Raw genomic sequence first — 15,629 nt, forward strand, 5'->3', positions numbered from 1 at the left:
GTTTTTCCCTACTCCGTATGGCTCATTCCCACACTGCATTGTTCAATTGATCACTGAGCTATGGAGAGAGGTTGCTGACTTCTCTCGTCTAGAATGTTTGGCTGCATGGATTTTCAAAAATGCTTTTGATTTGCTGTTGTGTTTTCTGAATGCGTGATGAGGAATGTAGGAAATGGTCATTTAGTCCATGACCTAAACTGATAGCTGATCTGTGAACTAATTTCACGTACCTTACTTCACCCTAATCGCTTACCTTTTTTTTGAAAAGGTTGATAAATTTAATAATTTTTCAATGAGCAATTGATCTGGAAAGCCACTGCAGTTCGCAAAACTGCGACCACCACCTGTGCTTACTTGTCTGTGCCCTTCTCAAGGAGAGACCCAGTTCCAATTTTTAGGCTGTATTCCCTTGTTCCAGCCAGCAGAAATGACTTCTTTTTATCTACCCTGTTAACTCCCAAGATAACATGAAAACTTCCATAGATACGTCCCTTAAACACAATCCAACTTTGTGTAATGGGCAATAAATGCTGACCTTGGTAACAATACTCACATTCCATGAATATTTTTTTTAAATCTAATTTAGCTCCGGTATTGTTCGAGTAAATTTGTGGCACTCCTCCAAGGCCTGTGGTGGGGTGCCCAGAACAGAAGTGTTACAGCCCTGTGGGAGGCCATTTGGCCCCTCATTTTCTATATTTGTACTCTGAATGAGCCGTGCACCTCGTGGCATTCCCTTGCACATTCATTTTCTACAGGTAGTAATCCAATTTCGTCCTGAATCTCTCATTTGAATCTGATGCCTCCATATTCAGACCGCATAATTCCAAACTTTAGTCACTCACTGAGTGAAAAAGATTCTGCTCTTGTCTCCATTGCTGTCTTTGCAAATGATCTTAAATCTGTCCTCCTATCGGTCCTGTAGATGTTGCCTAATCAGGGCCTGTACTGCTGCAGCACGTCTTCTCGACCCCCTCGTGTTCTTGCAGGTCAATTTTTTTCAACTATCTATTGTATTGAAAAGTTGACATTAAAGGATTTTGCAATGTGGAGATAAAAATTGCCATCTGGAGTGCCAACTATATTCATCTGTGAAGAGCTGCCTATAGCAGGGGGGGGATCCTGTCTGCTTTTTCCATTGGGTCGAAGGTTATGCATTGTTTCTCCTCTGCCTTCTCCCCCAGAATTCAGAAGAAACTTTTTTTCCCTCCGGATATGGTGCAAATGTGCAACCTGCTACCACAACGAGTAGCAATGATGCATTTAAGGGGAAATTAGATAAGTAGGTTGAGAAAAGAGGGCTTTCGGTGTTAGAAAACGGTCTTGAATGGAGCATGAACTGCATGGACCTGTTGCTCTTTTTTTCTGTTCTATATATTTTCTAATCAGCCTGTTCAGATATCCTCTAGTGCAGGTGGGACTTGAACCCAGGTCTCCTGGTTCAGAGGCAAGGGTACTATCACTTTGCCAGAATCGCCCTTTGCCCTTCTGTATGTTCTGCATAACTATCACAGGAGATTGACAGCTCACAGAAGTCATTGATCCCATAGAGTTTGACCAATAAAAGGACTTTTAATTCACCAATATGGCGCTTCGGTATCCAGTGGCACCAGTTGATCCTTTGTTGGGTTTGTTCAGACCCAAGCTTATTGTCTGTTAGTAGTCACTTGGCAGTACAGAGCGTGAGTAATGCCGAAAAAAGGTACTGTCGCAGCTTTTCATCTTTCACCCATCAAGACAGAATGGCAATGTTGTCTTTTTTAATCTCACTTGTTTTAATTTCAATTTGCAGATTGCCTATGCTGCTGTCGATTGTACTAAAGGACAGAATCATGAGTTATGTAAGCAGGAAGGTGTGGAGGGATACCCCATGATCAGCTATTACAATTATGGCAAATTTATGGAGAGGTACAGTGGAGAAAGAGCGGTGAGTATAACTTGGCATTGACTCTTTTTCTCACTTGTGTAAGTATTGTCCTCTGGTAAGTTAGGGAGCAAAAGATGGGTCAGTGCAGCTCCAAGCTAAAATTCTTGATGATTGACACTAATTTAAGTCAGTCTTCAGTAGCAGCTTCATTGATCCTGATTTCTGAATCAGGCAGGTCCATTGGGTTTCAGGTCTCTGTTGCTAACTGGCCAGTTACTGAATGAACCTGAATAAGTAAACCAGTTTTTGGAGGTTACAGGTCATCATTTTGCCTTTAGGTCTGTTTAAGCCAGTGCGCTAACAGGAGTCAACTGTGACTCTGTGGCAAAAAGACGCAGCTCTGAATCAGAAGGATGTGTTTTCGAGCCTCTCTTGACAACTATGTACAAACTCTAGGCTGATAATCCAATGCAGTACCAAGGGAGTGCTGCACTGTCAGAGGTGCCACTTATCAAATGCGTCATCAAAGACATGAGTCATGAGGCCCTAACTTTGCTATCAAGTGGATGTAAATGATCCTGTGGTACTATTTGGAAAGAAGAAAGGAAGTTTCCTGATGAAAGGTAACAGAACTGAAGCATTAAGTCTCAAACTCCACAGACTTGCTGTGTAATTTCAGCATTTACTGTTCTTGTGTTGAATGCTTCTTGGTGCCTAACCAATGGTTTTCGCTCCTCTAACATCACTACAAACAAATCTTGTCTGGTCATTTACCACTGTTGCTTGTAGGACTTTGTATATGAATTAGTTGTCCCCTTTCCTGCCCTTCAAAAAACATTCATCGATTGTGAAGTGTTTTGGACATTTTGAGGTCTAACTAGCTAACAGGTGAGTGGTCCCAGCATGAGAACTGGCCAGCGATAGCGCCGGGCTACATGGATTATCTGGTTGTAATTCAGTAGGTCCCTCCCATCTCCCATTTGTGTATGATTAAGACCACCTTGGATTTTGTTAGGCTGAGTGTACCTCTGGGGACAAGGAAATGAGAACACTTACCAGTTTGTAACTGGCAAAAGCATTCTACCTGCGGAGATTTCTCAGCTTGCCTTAAACATGGCACTCGATGTTCAGACAAGACAGCCACAGCTAAACAAAGGGGGGGAAAAAATCCTAATTGGGTGCAGGTACTACACAAAAGAGCATTTTCAGTCCACTGAGCTGCCAGCGTCTTCAAGAGACAAGTGACCTATAGTCACACAAAATTGAATGGTTCAGCTCAATAAGGAAATTATTTTTCCCCAATACCTTCAGTTATTTAGGGATCTGAATTTTATGGTAAAGTATTTTATTTTATATATGCAACTTTATCTCTCTGAAATATTCCAAAGTGCTCCAGAAAATAAATTATTTCTGGAAGTACAAAGAATGAATGGGTTCTGGTATTGAAAGGTTTAGTTAAAGTGGTTAAAAGAAAATAGATTTCGTGAATGTAATTCCGTCGCAGTGAAACTCTGTCTTCTCCTTATTCATTGTCCATTTTCCTCTCTAATCTCAAGTGCTCAGAGCTTTGTGATGAGATTTTGCGCGCAATTCTGTTGATGCCCTATTTTCTGCAAGTGGAGCGCTGCACTACACTTTCGATGATAACTCAGAAATTATCAAGTTTTTGGCCCACACACAGTGAGAGCATTCCAAGCTAGGGCCAAAACAACACCTTACATTAAACATATTTTCAATATTGTGAAATGTTCCAAAGTGCTTCGCAGTCTTATTACAATAATTTTTTTTTCATGATCTGTGGACATCGCTGGCTGGGCCAGCATTTATTGCCCATCCTTTATTGAAAGATCAACAGAACAGAAAAAGACCCTTCAAGTCAATGCCAATCAGAAACAACCTTAACTATTCTAATCCCATGTTCCAGCGCTTGGTCCATAGCCTTGTGTGCTGTGACATTGCAAATGCAAATCTAAATACTTCTTAAATGTTATGAGGGTTTTTCCCTGCACCACCCTTACTGATAGTAAATTCCAGATTCCAGCTTGTGCTTAACTGACTGCCACAACTGGATCCTCTGCCTCCCATTGTAAGTTCCTGAGACCTGGCACCAGGCAAACAGCACGGCTCTTTGGGACCGATCCTCTTGTCTACATAGAACAGTGTCTATACCCCTCACTATACTATCCCTTGCTCCCACTAATTTCTTGGTGCTGTCCCCACTTGAATGGCATCCTGTACCATGGTGCCATGTTAGCTAGCTCATTCACTCTACAGCCTCCAGTCTTATCTACACAAGTTTAAAGAACCTCAAACCTGATAGACAGTGGCAGAGCCGTCTACGCCTGCAGTACTACCTTCTGAATCCCCTTACCTGCCTCACTTGCAGTCACACATTCCTGTCTCTGACCACTGAGCAAATCAGACCCAATCCTAACTAGTGGCCACTTGAACAAGCGGAATCATAAAATGTTTGGCAGAATATTGGGCCATTCAGCTCTTTGTGCCAACATCTGTCTCTGAAAGTATTTTTTTTGTCTAATCTCCACACTATGTTGCACATTTTAAAAAAGCAAATATAAATTCACCTTTTTTTTAAAGAAAGTTTACTGTGGCATTTGGTGCCATCATTATGATTAGATTACTTACAGTGTGGAAACAGGCCCTTCGGCCCAACAAGTCCACACTGACCCTCCGAAGAGCAACCCATCCAGACCAATTCCCCTACATTTACCCCTTCACCTAACACTATGGGCAATTTAGCATGGCCAATTCACCTGGCCCGCACATCTTTGGACTGTGGGAGGAAACCAGAGCACCCAGAGGAAACCCACGCAGACACGGGGAGAAGGTGCAAACTCCATACAGACAGTTGCCTGAGATGGGAATTGAACCCAGGTCTCTGGCACTGTGAGGCAGCAGTGCTAACCACTGTGTCACCATGCTGCCTGTGGCATCTATGTTCAGTACTCCATTCTACCCTCTTCCCCCACCTTGAATCTGTCATATTTAGAAAAAGTTAAGAAAATCACACAACACCAGGTTACAGTCCAACAGGTTTTCAAACCAACACTGTCTCCTCCACATCATATTTAGAAAAGTAATCACTTTATTTTCATTCTTTTTGTGTAGGTCTTAATTTACATCGTCTAGTTACTAGCAAATGGAAACCGGTTTTCCCTATTTAACTTATCAAAATTCATCCTAATTTGGAACAACTCTATCAAATATCATCCTGACCTTTCTCTCAACTAAAACAAAATACTCCATTTGAGGAAGTTCTCTATCTGTGTGTATTTGTGGATCTTTTCTGTGCCCTCCATCTTCCTTGAAGTACGTGGAGAGTAATTAGTATCACTGCTCATTGGATATATTCAAAGCTGAGTTATACAAGGGAAGTGGGGCATGGTGGTAATCTCATTGGAGTAGTCATCCAGAGGACTAGGCTAATGTTTGGAGACATGGATTCAGATCCTATCATGGCAGTAAATGTGAATCTGGTTCACTAACATCCATTAGGAAAGGAAATTGCTGACCATACCCAGTCTGGCCGACATGAGACTCATCAATCACATCAAGAGGGTGGCATGGTGGCTTAGTGGTTAGCACTGCTGCCTCACAGCACCAGGGGTCCCAGGTTCGATTCCAGCCTCGGGCGACTGTCTGTGTGGAGTTTGCACATTCTTTTCGTGTCTGCGTGGGTTTCCTCCGGGTGCTCCGGTTTCCTCCCACAGTCCAAAAATGTGCAAGTTAGGTGAATTGGCCATGCTAAATTGCCCATAGTGTTAGGTGCATTAGTCCGAGGAAATGGGTCTGGGTGGGTTACTCTTCGGAGGGTTGGTGTGGACTGGTTGGGCCGAAGGGCCTGTTTCCACACTGTAGGGTATCTAATCTAATGTGACTGATTCCTAACTGTCGTCTTAAAAATTGATTAGTAAGCCACTCAGTCATTCAAGGACATTTGGGATGGACAACTTATACTGTTCTTGTCAATGATGTTTACACCTCATAAAAGTATAAATAAAACTAAAAAGATGGAGTTCTGGGTAACAACGGAGTCCAGAGTTATATGGTGTGTGTCTGTTGTGGGGAAGACAGGAAAGTGGAATTAAGCCCCCAGTACATCAGTGATTATCTTACTGAAATGTGGAACAGACTCTAGGGACCAAAAAGCCTATATCTGTTCTGACTGCTGATGTTATTTTATGTTTTTATGAAACTGTCATCCAGCACAGAATCAGTGAAGTTAATGAGAAGGAAATTCTGAACTAACCCTTGCATCAAATCATTGCACAATGAGGAGATTGCACATTGATGTGATCATTAAGAGAGAATGTTGTGGAGAAAGTGCTTCTACAACTTGAATCACAGCCCTTTCAGTTACTTTTAAAGAAAACAAAAGGACTGGGTGACGCAATAGATTAGGCATTTTGGGCATCAGTCCAGTCAACTCTACTGGCTGTAAGATTCACGTGCAATAAGTTTGGGCAGTCTCTATTTAGTTCTGAGCAGACATGGAACAACAATTGTATTGACTTTAATTAATGCTGAATTAATCTCATTTGGCCATTCTGTTTATGGGACCCATGGAGGAACAGATAGTGTGAGAAATGGATGAAGATAGCAGTAAATTTTCCCAAAGCTGCTTCTGAAACAAGTTGCTGATGCCGACACGACGGAGCTTTACTTTGCTAACGGTGTTGTGCTAGGTCTGAGTACTTCAGTGTGAGCACAGAGTGCTTGAAAGATCACCTGATTCATTTCTTGCTGAGAATTATCATTCACCTCGATGAACACTTTTCTCCCCCAAAAAAATGTGCTTCAGATAGCTGAGCTTAATGTTGCATCTCTGCAATGTGTTATTGTGGCTGAGGATCAGAGCGAGCTCTCTGTAGCTGACCTCTGGGGTGTCAGCAGAATGCTTTGAGCCTTTCGCATAAGAGGTTTCATGGCGATGCAGATGTTGCTTGTTCTGATGAGAGACTTCCACCAGTAGAGAAATAGCTCAAGCAGGTTCTGAGGAAGGGTCACTGGACCTGAAACATTAACGCTGCTTTCTCTCCACAGATGTTCTCTGAGCTGCTGAATTTCTCCAGCAATTTCTGATTTTTTTTCTTTCAAAAAACAATCGTTGGTTTTTATGTGCAATTTTTATTTGTCTTAGGAAGCTGCTTTTGTTAACTACATCCGAGCAATGCGAGGGCAGGACCATGAGAAGATTTCAAAGCGGAAGGAGGAATTATAACGTTGCCTACCTCGTGCTTGCCACCGCACACTGTGAAAGGGCCCTATTTACATCACTACTGTACTGAAACTTCACATTGTTATAGACGGTTTTTCTCCCCAAAATGAAGAGTACCCAATTAATTGTTGTAATGCAATGGACCACTTGCAGTTCTTTTTTTAAAGGGCTGCACTCTATTATGAGAAAAGTATATTTAAAATGTAAATGCTGCCTTTCTCACAATTGTGTCCAAGTACAACACTTGTAACTAGTGATCGACTGGCACAAATGTGTCCTGGTGCCAGTATTGTCAGTGCCCCTGCTGATTGCAATATTCCAGTTCTAAGGTTCCAAAAGGAGAAAGAGAAAAGGGTAGGGTTTCAATAAATGCAGGATAAAGCCATTCTTTCAAACTGTTTGGAAGAGGAAGTGTTATTACATGCCAACGTTTGAGTAAGGCTTAAAACATCTGCCTTATTAGCTACACAAGAATGGATCAACCTCGTACTGGACCTATTTTGACAAAGGAACATTGGAACTAGACTGCATTCATCGATTGCTAGCTCGTGTTCTATGCAAATGTTTTATAATTGCGGGTTTTCTATATTAAGGGCCATAAATGTGGTCTGAGATTGCCTATCATTGCCAGGCTTTTCTCACAGGGCTGGGTGGGGGAATGAGTGGGTATCAAAAGTCCGGGAAGGGTAGAAAACAATTTAAAAATTTTAATCAAATTGCTCAGGGATGGCACAAGTAAGTTCCAAAAAAAAAGTAAGTCAAATACAATTATTTTTGAATTCTGAGATTATTTAGGGTGCTTCAGAATACTGCAGCTAAATTAAGTAGGCGAGATAATCAGGCACATTGGAAAGGGATATGGGTACAATTTTTGCCTTCACATATTGGTCCAGTAATAACTGATTATTTTTGGATTGCAAATATAGAAGAATGATCTTATTGAAGAAATCTAATTAAACATTCTTGTGTTTTACTTGCACTGGTTTTATATGTTCCACTGATATTTGAGGCCTCTTGAGTGTATGTGAGGAGGAATTATAGTTCCTGGTATAAAAGTGTAAGGAACTCTGAACACATGTTTATTGTGTGTTACTTTCCACAAAAGAACAAAGTTGATTAAATTATCAATGGGAATCCTTACGAAGTTTTTGACCTTCTCATCTCCAAACCCAGTGGGTGTTCACTTTTGGGGCTAGACGATTCCTAACTCACGTCCATTGGTGCAAAGTCTTGCCCGCTCTCTGGCTGGGCCAACAGGTACTGCACATCTTGAGCTGCCCTTAAGAACTTGCTGGTTTCCTGTTGGTGAGAATGTTTTAATTTGATTGGATCCTGAAGTAAGGGGGCATGATAGCATTACGGTAATGTCACTGGGCTAGTAATACAGAACTCCAGGGTAATGTTCTGGGGACTTGGGTTTGAATCCTACCTGTGAGGACAAGGGCAGCAGATACATGGGTGCACCACACCCTGCAAGTATTCCCCCAAGCCATTAGCCACCCTGACTTGGAAATATGTCGCCGTCTTTCAGTATCACTGGACCAAACTCCTGAAACTCCCTCCCTAATAGCATTATGGATTGCCGACAGCAAACTGATAGCAGTGGTTCACAAAGACAGCTCACTACCACTCCCTCAAAACCAGCCATGAATGAGCAATAAATGCTGGGCCAGCCAGCGACACCCACATTCCTTAAATGAGCTTCTTTAAAAATAGCAGATAATAAAATTTGAATTCAATAAAAATATGGAATGAAAAGCTATTCCAATGGCACCCATGGTAACTGCTGTTGACTGTCTTAAAAACACATCTGTTTCACTAATGCTCACACTTGCCATCCTTACCCAGTCTGACCTACATGTGACTCCAAACCCATAGCAATGTTGTTGACACTTAACTGCTCTTTGGACAATCAACAATGATCAATAAATGCTGGCCTAGTCTGTAATACACGTATCTCATGAGCAAGCAAAACAAAAATTCAGATGTGGTTGTTATAGAGTCATGCAGCACAGAAACGGGCCCTTCAGTCCAACTAGTCCATACAGATCATCTTCCCAAACTAAACTAGTCCCACATGCCTATGCTTGGTCCCTATCCTTCCAAACCTTTCCTATTTATGAACGTATCAAAGTGTCTTTTAAATGTTGTAACTATACCTGCATCCACCACTTTCTCTGCCAGTTCATTCCACACAAGCCACTGTGTTTTAAAAAAAAAAGTTGCTACTCATGCCCTTTTTAAATCTTTCTCCTTTCACCTTAAAACATATGCTTCCTGGTTTGGACTCCCCCACCTTAGGGAAAAGATCTTTGTCATTCACCTTATCTATACTCCTCATGATTTTATAAACCTCTATTTAAGGTCATCCCTCAACCTCCTACGCTCCAATGGAAAAAGTCCAAGTCTTTCCGATCTGTTTTTATATCTCAAACTCTCCATTCCTGGCAACATTCTGGTAAATCTTTTCTGAACCTTTTGCAGTTTAATAATGTCTTTCCTATAACTGGGCGAACTGCACACAACTGTAGGTACGTTGTTGGAAGGGATTCTGAAGGACAGGGTTTACATGTATTTGGAAAAGCAAGGACTGGTTAGGGATAGTCAGCACGGCTTTGGGAAATAGTGTCTCACTAACTTGATTGAGTTTTTTTGAAGAAGTGACAAAGGAAAATTGACGAAGGGAGAGCAGATGATGTTGTCAATACAGACTTCGGTAAGGCTTCCAACAAGTTTCTGCATGAGTTAGTAAGGTATGTATTGAAGAGAGCTAGCCATTTGGATACAAAAATAATTGACTCGAAGGTAGGAGACAGAGGGTAGTGGTGGAGGATTACTTTTTGGACTGGAGGCTGTGACCAGTGGTGTGCCATAAGGATTGGCTCTGGATCTATAACGTTTTATCGTTTATATAAATGGTTTAGATGTGAATATAGGGAGTATGGTTAGTAAGTTTGCAGATAACGCCAGAATTGGAGGTGTAGTAGACAGAGAAAACGGTCACCTCAGATTGCACCTTGATCAGATGGGCAGATTGGCTGAGCAGTGGCAGGTGGAGTTTAATTTAGATAGATGTGAGATGCTGCATTTTGGTAAAGCAAACCAGAGCAGGACTTGTACAGAGGAACCTCGATTATCTGAAGGACACGGGTGGGGAGTATTTCACTTGGTTCATCGAATGCCGGATAACGCAGTTAGCCAAGCATCAGGACCTTGCGATCTTGTTCAGATTATCCAAAATTTGGTTAATTAAATGCCAGATAATTGAAGTTCCTCTGTACACTTAATGGAAAGATCCTAGGGAGTGTGTTGAACAAAGAGACCTTGGGGTGCAGGTTCATAATTTCTTGAAAGTGGAGTTGCAGGTAGGATAGTGAAGAGGGAGTTTGGTATGTTTGCCTTTATTGGTCAGTGCATTGATTACACGAGTTGGGAGGTCATGTTGCAGTTGTATAGGACATTGGTTAGACAACTTTTGGAATGAAGGGCTGATGGCTGAATGGTTGATTCTCCTGCTCCTCGGTTGCTGCCAGAGGAAGTGGTGGAGGCTGGTACAATTGCAACATTTAAAAAGCATTTGGATGGGTATATGAATAGGAAGGGTTTAGAGGGATATGGGCTGAATGCTGGCAGGTGGGACTAGTTTGGGTTGGGATATGTGGCCGGCATGGACGGGTTGGACCAAAGGGTCTGTTTCAATGCTGTGCATCTCTATGACTGTATGCTGCCTGACTAGCTGTGCTTTTCCAGCACCACACACTCAACTCTGATCTCTAGTATCTGCAGTCTTCACTTTCTCCTACTTTTGGAATACTGTGTTGAAATTCTGGTCTCCCTGCTATGGCAAAGATGTTGTGAAACTTAAAAGGGTTCAGAAAATATTTACAAGGATGTTGCCAGGATTGGTGGATTTGAGCTACAGGGAGAGGCTGAGCAGGCTGAGGCTACTTCCACTGATTCGCATTCCTGATGAAGGGCTCCTGCCAGAGACTTTGATTTTCCTGCTCCTTGGATGTTGCCTGACCTGCTGTGCTTTTCCAGCACCACACTATACTTGACTCTGATCTTCAGCATCTACAGTTCTCATTTTCACCTATTTTCCCTGGAGCGTCCAAGGCTGGGAGGTGACCTTCTAGAGGTTTATAAAATCATGAGGGGCATGGATAGGGTTAATAGACAAGATCTATTCCCTGGGGTAAGGGAGTCCAGAACCAGGGGGCATAGGTTTAAGGTGAGAGGGGAAAAATTTAAAAGGGATCTAAGGGGAAACTTTTTGATGTGGAGGGTAGTGTGTGTATCGAATGAGCTGCTAGGGGAAGTGGTGGAGGCTGATACAATTGCAACATTTAAAAGGCATCTGGATGGGTATATGAATAGGAAAGATTTGGAGCATTATGAGCCAAATGCTGGCAAATGGGACTAGATTAATTTGGAATATCAGGCCAGTATGGACAAGTTGGACCAAATGGTCTCTTTCTGTGCTGTACATCTCTGACTACAGCCCTGTCACCAAAAATCCCTACATTATGTAGTAAGGAATGGTAAAAGAGGACATCCTGGGAATTCTACAGACTCATCACACATCCTCATCACCTGATGTCATTCTGATACATCCTCTCATGTACATGTTCAGTAACTACTCTTAAAGCAAGGATATGCTTTCCTTTACTGGTCAGCGTACTGAGTACAGGAGTTGGGAGGTCATGTTGCAGCTGTGCAGGATATTGGTTAGGCCACTGTTGAAATATTGTGTGCAATTCTGGTCTCCTTCCTATCAGAAAGATGTTGTGAAACTTGAAAGGGTTCAGAAAAGATTTATAAGGATGTAACCAGGGTTGGAAGATTTGAGCTATAGGGAGAGGCTGAACAGGCTGGGGCTGTTTTCCCTGGAGCATCGGAGACTGAGGGGTGACCATGTAGACGTTTACAAAATTATGAGGGGCATGGAGAGGGTAGATAGGCAAAGTCTTTTCCCTGGGCTCAGGGAGTCCAGAACTAGAGGGCATAGGTTTAAGGTGAGAGGGGAGAGATATAAAAGACACCTAAAGGGCAACTTTCTCTGGCAGCTCATTCCATACACATACCACCCTCTGCGTGAAAAAGTGGTGGAGGCTGGTACAATTGCAACATTTCAGAGGCATTTGGATGGGTATATGAATAGGAAGGGTTTAGGGGGATATGGGCTGGGTGCTGGCAGGTGGGACTAGATTGGTTTGGGATATCTAGTTGGCATGGACTGGTTGGACCGAAGGGTCTGTTTCCATGCCGTACCTCTCTCTGACTATGGAGTTAACCCTTTTCTCCGCATCTGCTTAACCAGCTCTGACATTGCAGTTGCTGGTGCTAGAATGGAATGAAGTGATCAAGGTGACACGCACTCCGCCAAGCCCACTAGATCTTTGCAGGCAGCTTCCTCTGAGGTCATTCGCTGTTGACTGCAAAATCTGAGCCAAAATAGTTTTTGAAATTAGATTACTTCGCATGAACACAGAATTCCAGTGTCAAGCATTTCTGAAGTGAGGGTGGGTGGAGTGGATGAGCTGGGCGCCAGAATTTCTCAGCTGGGAATTTCTGGCAGGAGCATAGTTAATATCTCAACTGTTTTCTGTGAGTAAGTACATATTGCATTATTATTTTGAGCAAGGACTAAATTTAATTCTTCAAATTAGGGTCGTGGGAGCGATTGCTTCAGAGCTGAAGGGCAGCAGCTGTCTGTATCTCCTTCAGAGCCATGCCCTGTTTACAAATGCACTTAGAATTGTGCTTGTTGTTTAAAATTGCTCTGCATATAATTTTTGTCTTGCTAATTTATGTACCACATTGAACTCATCTAATTCCCAAAGGCCTACCATTATAATGTGACCTAAGAACACATGAATCTCAAAGACATTTTAATAAGTATAGATTTGTTTTATAAGATGAGTGACAAATTATGCTAGCCCCTTTTGCGAGCTTTTTAAGCAAAGGTTCAATTTATAAAAGTACTTCCAACGTTCAAAATAATGTTCCAAAGTCACTTTGCCCATCATTGTCATGGAATTTTTTCTTGACATTAGTGGCTGTTTTGGTTACATCAGTCACTGCTTCCAATGGTAAATGATCGTGGGAAATATAACCCTCCAGATATTTTAAGTGCAGTTAATTTTTTTTTCATTCAGCTATCTTCACAGAATTGTCAGTGATATAGTAGAGAAGGAGACCATTTGGTCCATCTTACTTGTGCTGGCCCTTTTGGAAGAACAACATGGTTCGCCTGTGCTCTTTCACTCACAGCCCTGCAAGTACTTAACCAATTTCATTTTTTAAAGTTGCTATTGAATGTTGTTCCACCACCCTTCCGGAATACAGCGTTCTCCTCAGCTTCCTTATCACCCCTGAGACAGGCAATGGCCAATTTGCAAACTACTTCTGCCTGTAGGAAAGCATTTAAAATTGTCAACATTTTGTTTCTGAAATGGTAGCAAACCTACTTTGCAGTGATGTTATGACTTTTTTTTATTTATACATTCCCACCTGCCTACTGCCCCCTCTTTACCCTACAACCACATTTAATTACCCCTATCTTTCCACTCATCTCACATCTTCCTTTTTCTTTTCCCCACCACCCCTGCAATTTGTTTCCCTGTGCTATACTCCTTTAAAACCTGCTGCATTGCTTAACATTTATCTGACAAAGATCACAGTCCTGAAACAAAAACCCTGTTCCTCTCTACGGATACTCCCTTTCCAGCATTATTTGATTTTATTTCACATCTCTGCAGTATTTTACCCTGATCTGTTCACTGTGTTGCCCTCAAACTGATCACGAGCAAAACTGTGAGAAATATTTGTTTATCTAAGGGGTCAGCTCCCAGCGCGGTCACCAGCCATCTCGCCAATCAGTCACACAGTTGTGGTTTCAAGTCCCATTTAAGGACTGGAGCAGAAATATCAAGGCTGATAGTGTCATGCAATACAAAGGGAGTGCTGCACTGTTGAAAGTGCTGGCTTTTGGATATGACGTCAGACTGCGTAAATTGTCTGATCATCGATCCTTGTCCAGTGCTTGATCACTTTTATCTGTAGGTGGAACTCATGAGTCAAGTGATCAACCCTTGGGTTCCTGAGAACACGAGACAGAGAGAATAGATTTGTTACGGATGTACGTTTGCTTACTGAGCTGGAAGGTTCGTTTTCAGACATTTTGTCTCCATACGAAGTAACATCATCAGTGAGCCTCTGGTGAAGCACTGGTGTTCTGACCCGCCTTCTATTTATGTGTTTAGGTTTCCTTGGGTTAGTGATATAATTTCCTGTTCTTCTTCCCAGAGGGTGGTAAATGGGGTCCAAGTCAACATGTTTGTTAATAGAGTTCTTGTTGGAATGCTGTACATACTACAAAGAGCAGAGCAAAATCACCCAAACAGTGTACTTAAAAAGAACAGGTACCCAATGAACACAGTCCGACGGTTTCTCAGTAACAAACCCAAACAAGCTGACAAAGTGTGACCAGAAACTCTAGTCACTCATCCCTATAACAAAGACATGTCAGAAATGACAGCCAGACTACTCGGACCTCTTGGCATCACGGTCACCCACAAACACACTAAAACAGCAGCTAATGAACTTGAAAGACCCTATACAGACAGCAAACAAAACGAATATCATTTACAAAATACTGTGCAAGAACTGTAACAAACATTAAACTAGCCAGCAGGTGAAATGAAAGTCAAATAGCCACAAAAAGACATGACCTTCTCTCACTAGTGTCCTCACAGACAGGTGAGGAAGGACACCACTTCGACTGGACAACACATCCATCCGAGGACAAGCCAAACAGAGACATGCACAAGAATTCCTAGAAGCATTGCATTCCAACTGGAATTTTATCAACAAACACATGGACTTGGACCCCATTTACCACTCTATGAGAAAAAGAACAGAAAAGGATATCGCCACAGGAAATGACGTCACCAACCCAAGGAAACCTAAACACACAAATAGAAAGCGGTTCAGTAATGCCAGTGCTTCACCGAAGGCTCACTGATGATGTTACCTGATATGGTGATGAAACATTTGAAAATGAACCATCCAGCTCAGCGAGCAAAAGTACATCTAGATCCTCAACCTAAGATTTGTTATTGCAAGTTAAGAACTACTTAGAGTCATCAAGATGTACAGCACAGAAACTGACCCTTCGGTCCATGCAGACCAGATACCCCAACCCAATCTAGTCCCACATGCCAGCACCTGGCCCATATCCCGCCAAACCCTTCCTAATCACATACCCATCCAAATGACTTTTAGATTAGATTAGATTACTTACAGTGTGGAAACAGGCCCTTCGGCCCAACAAGTCCACACCGCCCCGCCGAAGCGTAACCCACCCATACCCCTACATCTACATTTACCCCTTACCTAACACTACGGGCAATGTAGCATGGCCAATTCACCTGACCTGCACATCTTTGGACTGTGGGAGGAAACCGGAGCACCCGGAGGAAACCCACGCAGACACGGGGAGGACGTGCAAACTCCACACAG

The 15,629-nt window shown here is 42.4% G+C and overlaps 1 protein-coding gene across 1 annotated transcript in view; it reads left to right on the plus strand.

Moving 5' to 3' along the window:
* The window catches only part of pdia5 (protein disulfide isomerase family A, member 5), a 113,730-nt gene extending 105,651 nt beyond the window's left edge, over window positions 1–8,079 (plus strand). Inside the window, exons 16-17 of the mRNA XM_072579921.1 lie at window positions 1,793–1,927; window positions 7,029–8,079. Of these exons, the coding sequence (XP_072436022.1) occupies window positions 1,793–1,927; window positions 7,029–7,109 (216 nt within the window). The 3' untranslated portion in view covers window positions 7,110–8,079. The remainder of the gene's footprint in view (window positions 1–1,792; window positions 1,928–7,028) is intronic.
* The last annotated feature ends 7,550 nt before the right edge of the window (window positions 8,080–15,629 follow it).

The sequence above is a fragment of the Chiloscyllium punctatum genome, chromosome 10, assembly GCF_047496795.1.
Source record: "Chiloscyllium punctatum isolate Juve2018m chromosome 10, sChiPun1.3, whole genome shotgun sequence".
In the NCBI taxonomy this organism is placed as follows: Eukaryota; Metazoa; Chordata; class Chondrichthyes; order Orectolobiformes; family Hemiscylliidae; genus Chiloscyllium; species Chiloscyllium punctatum.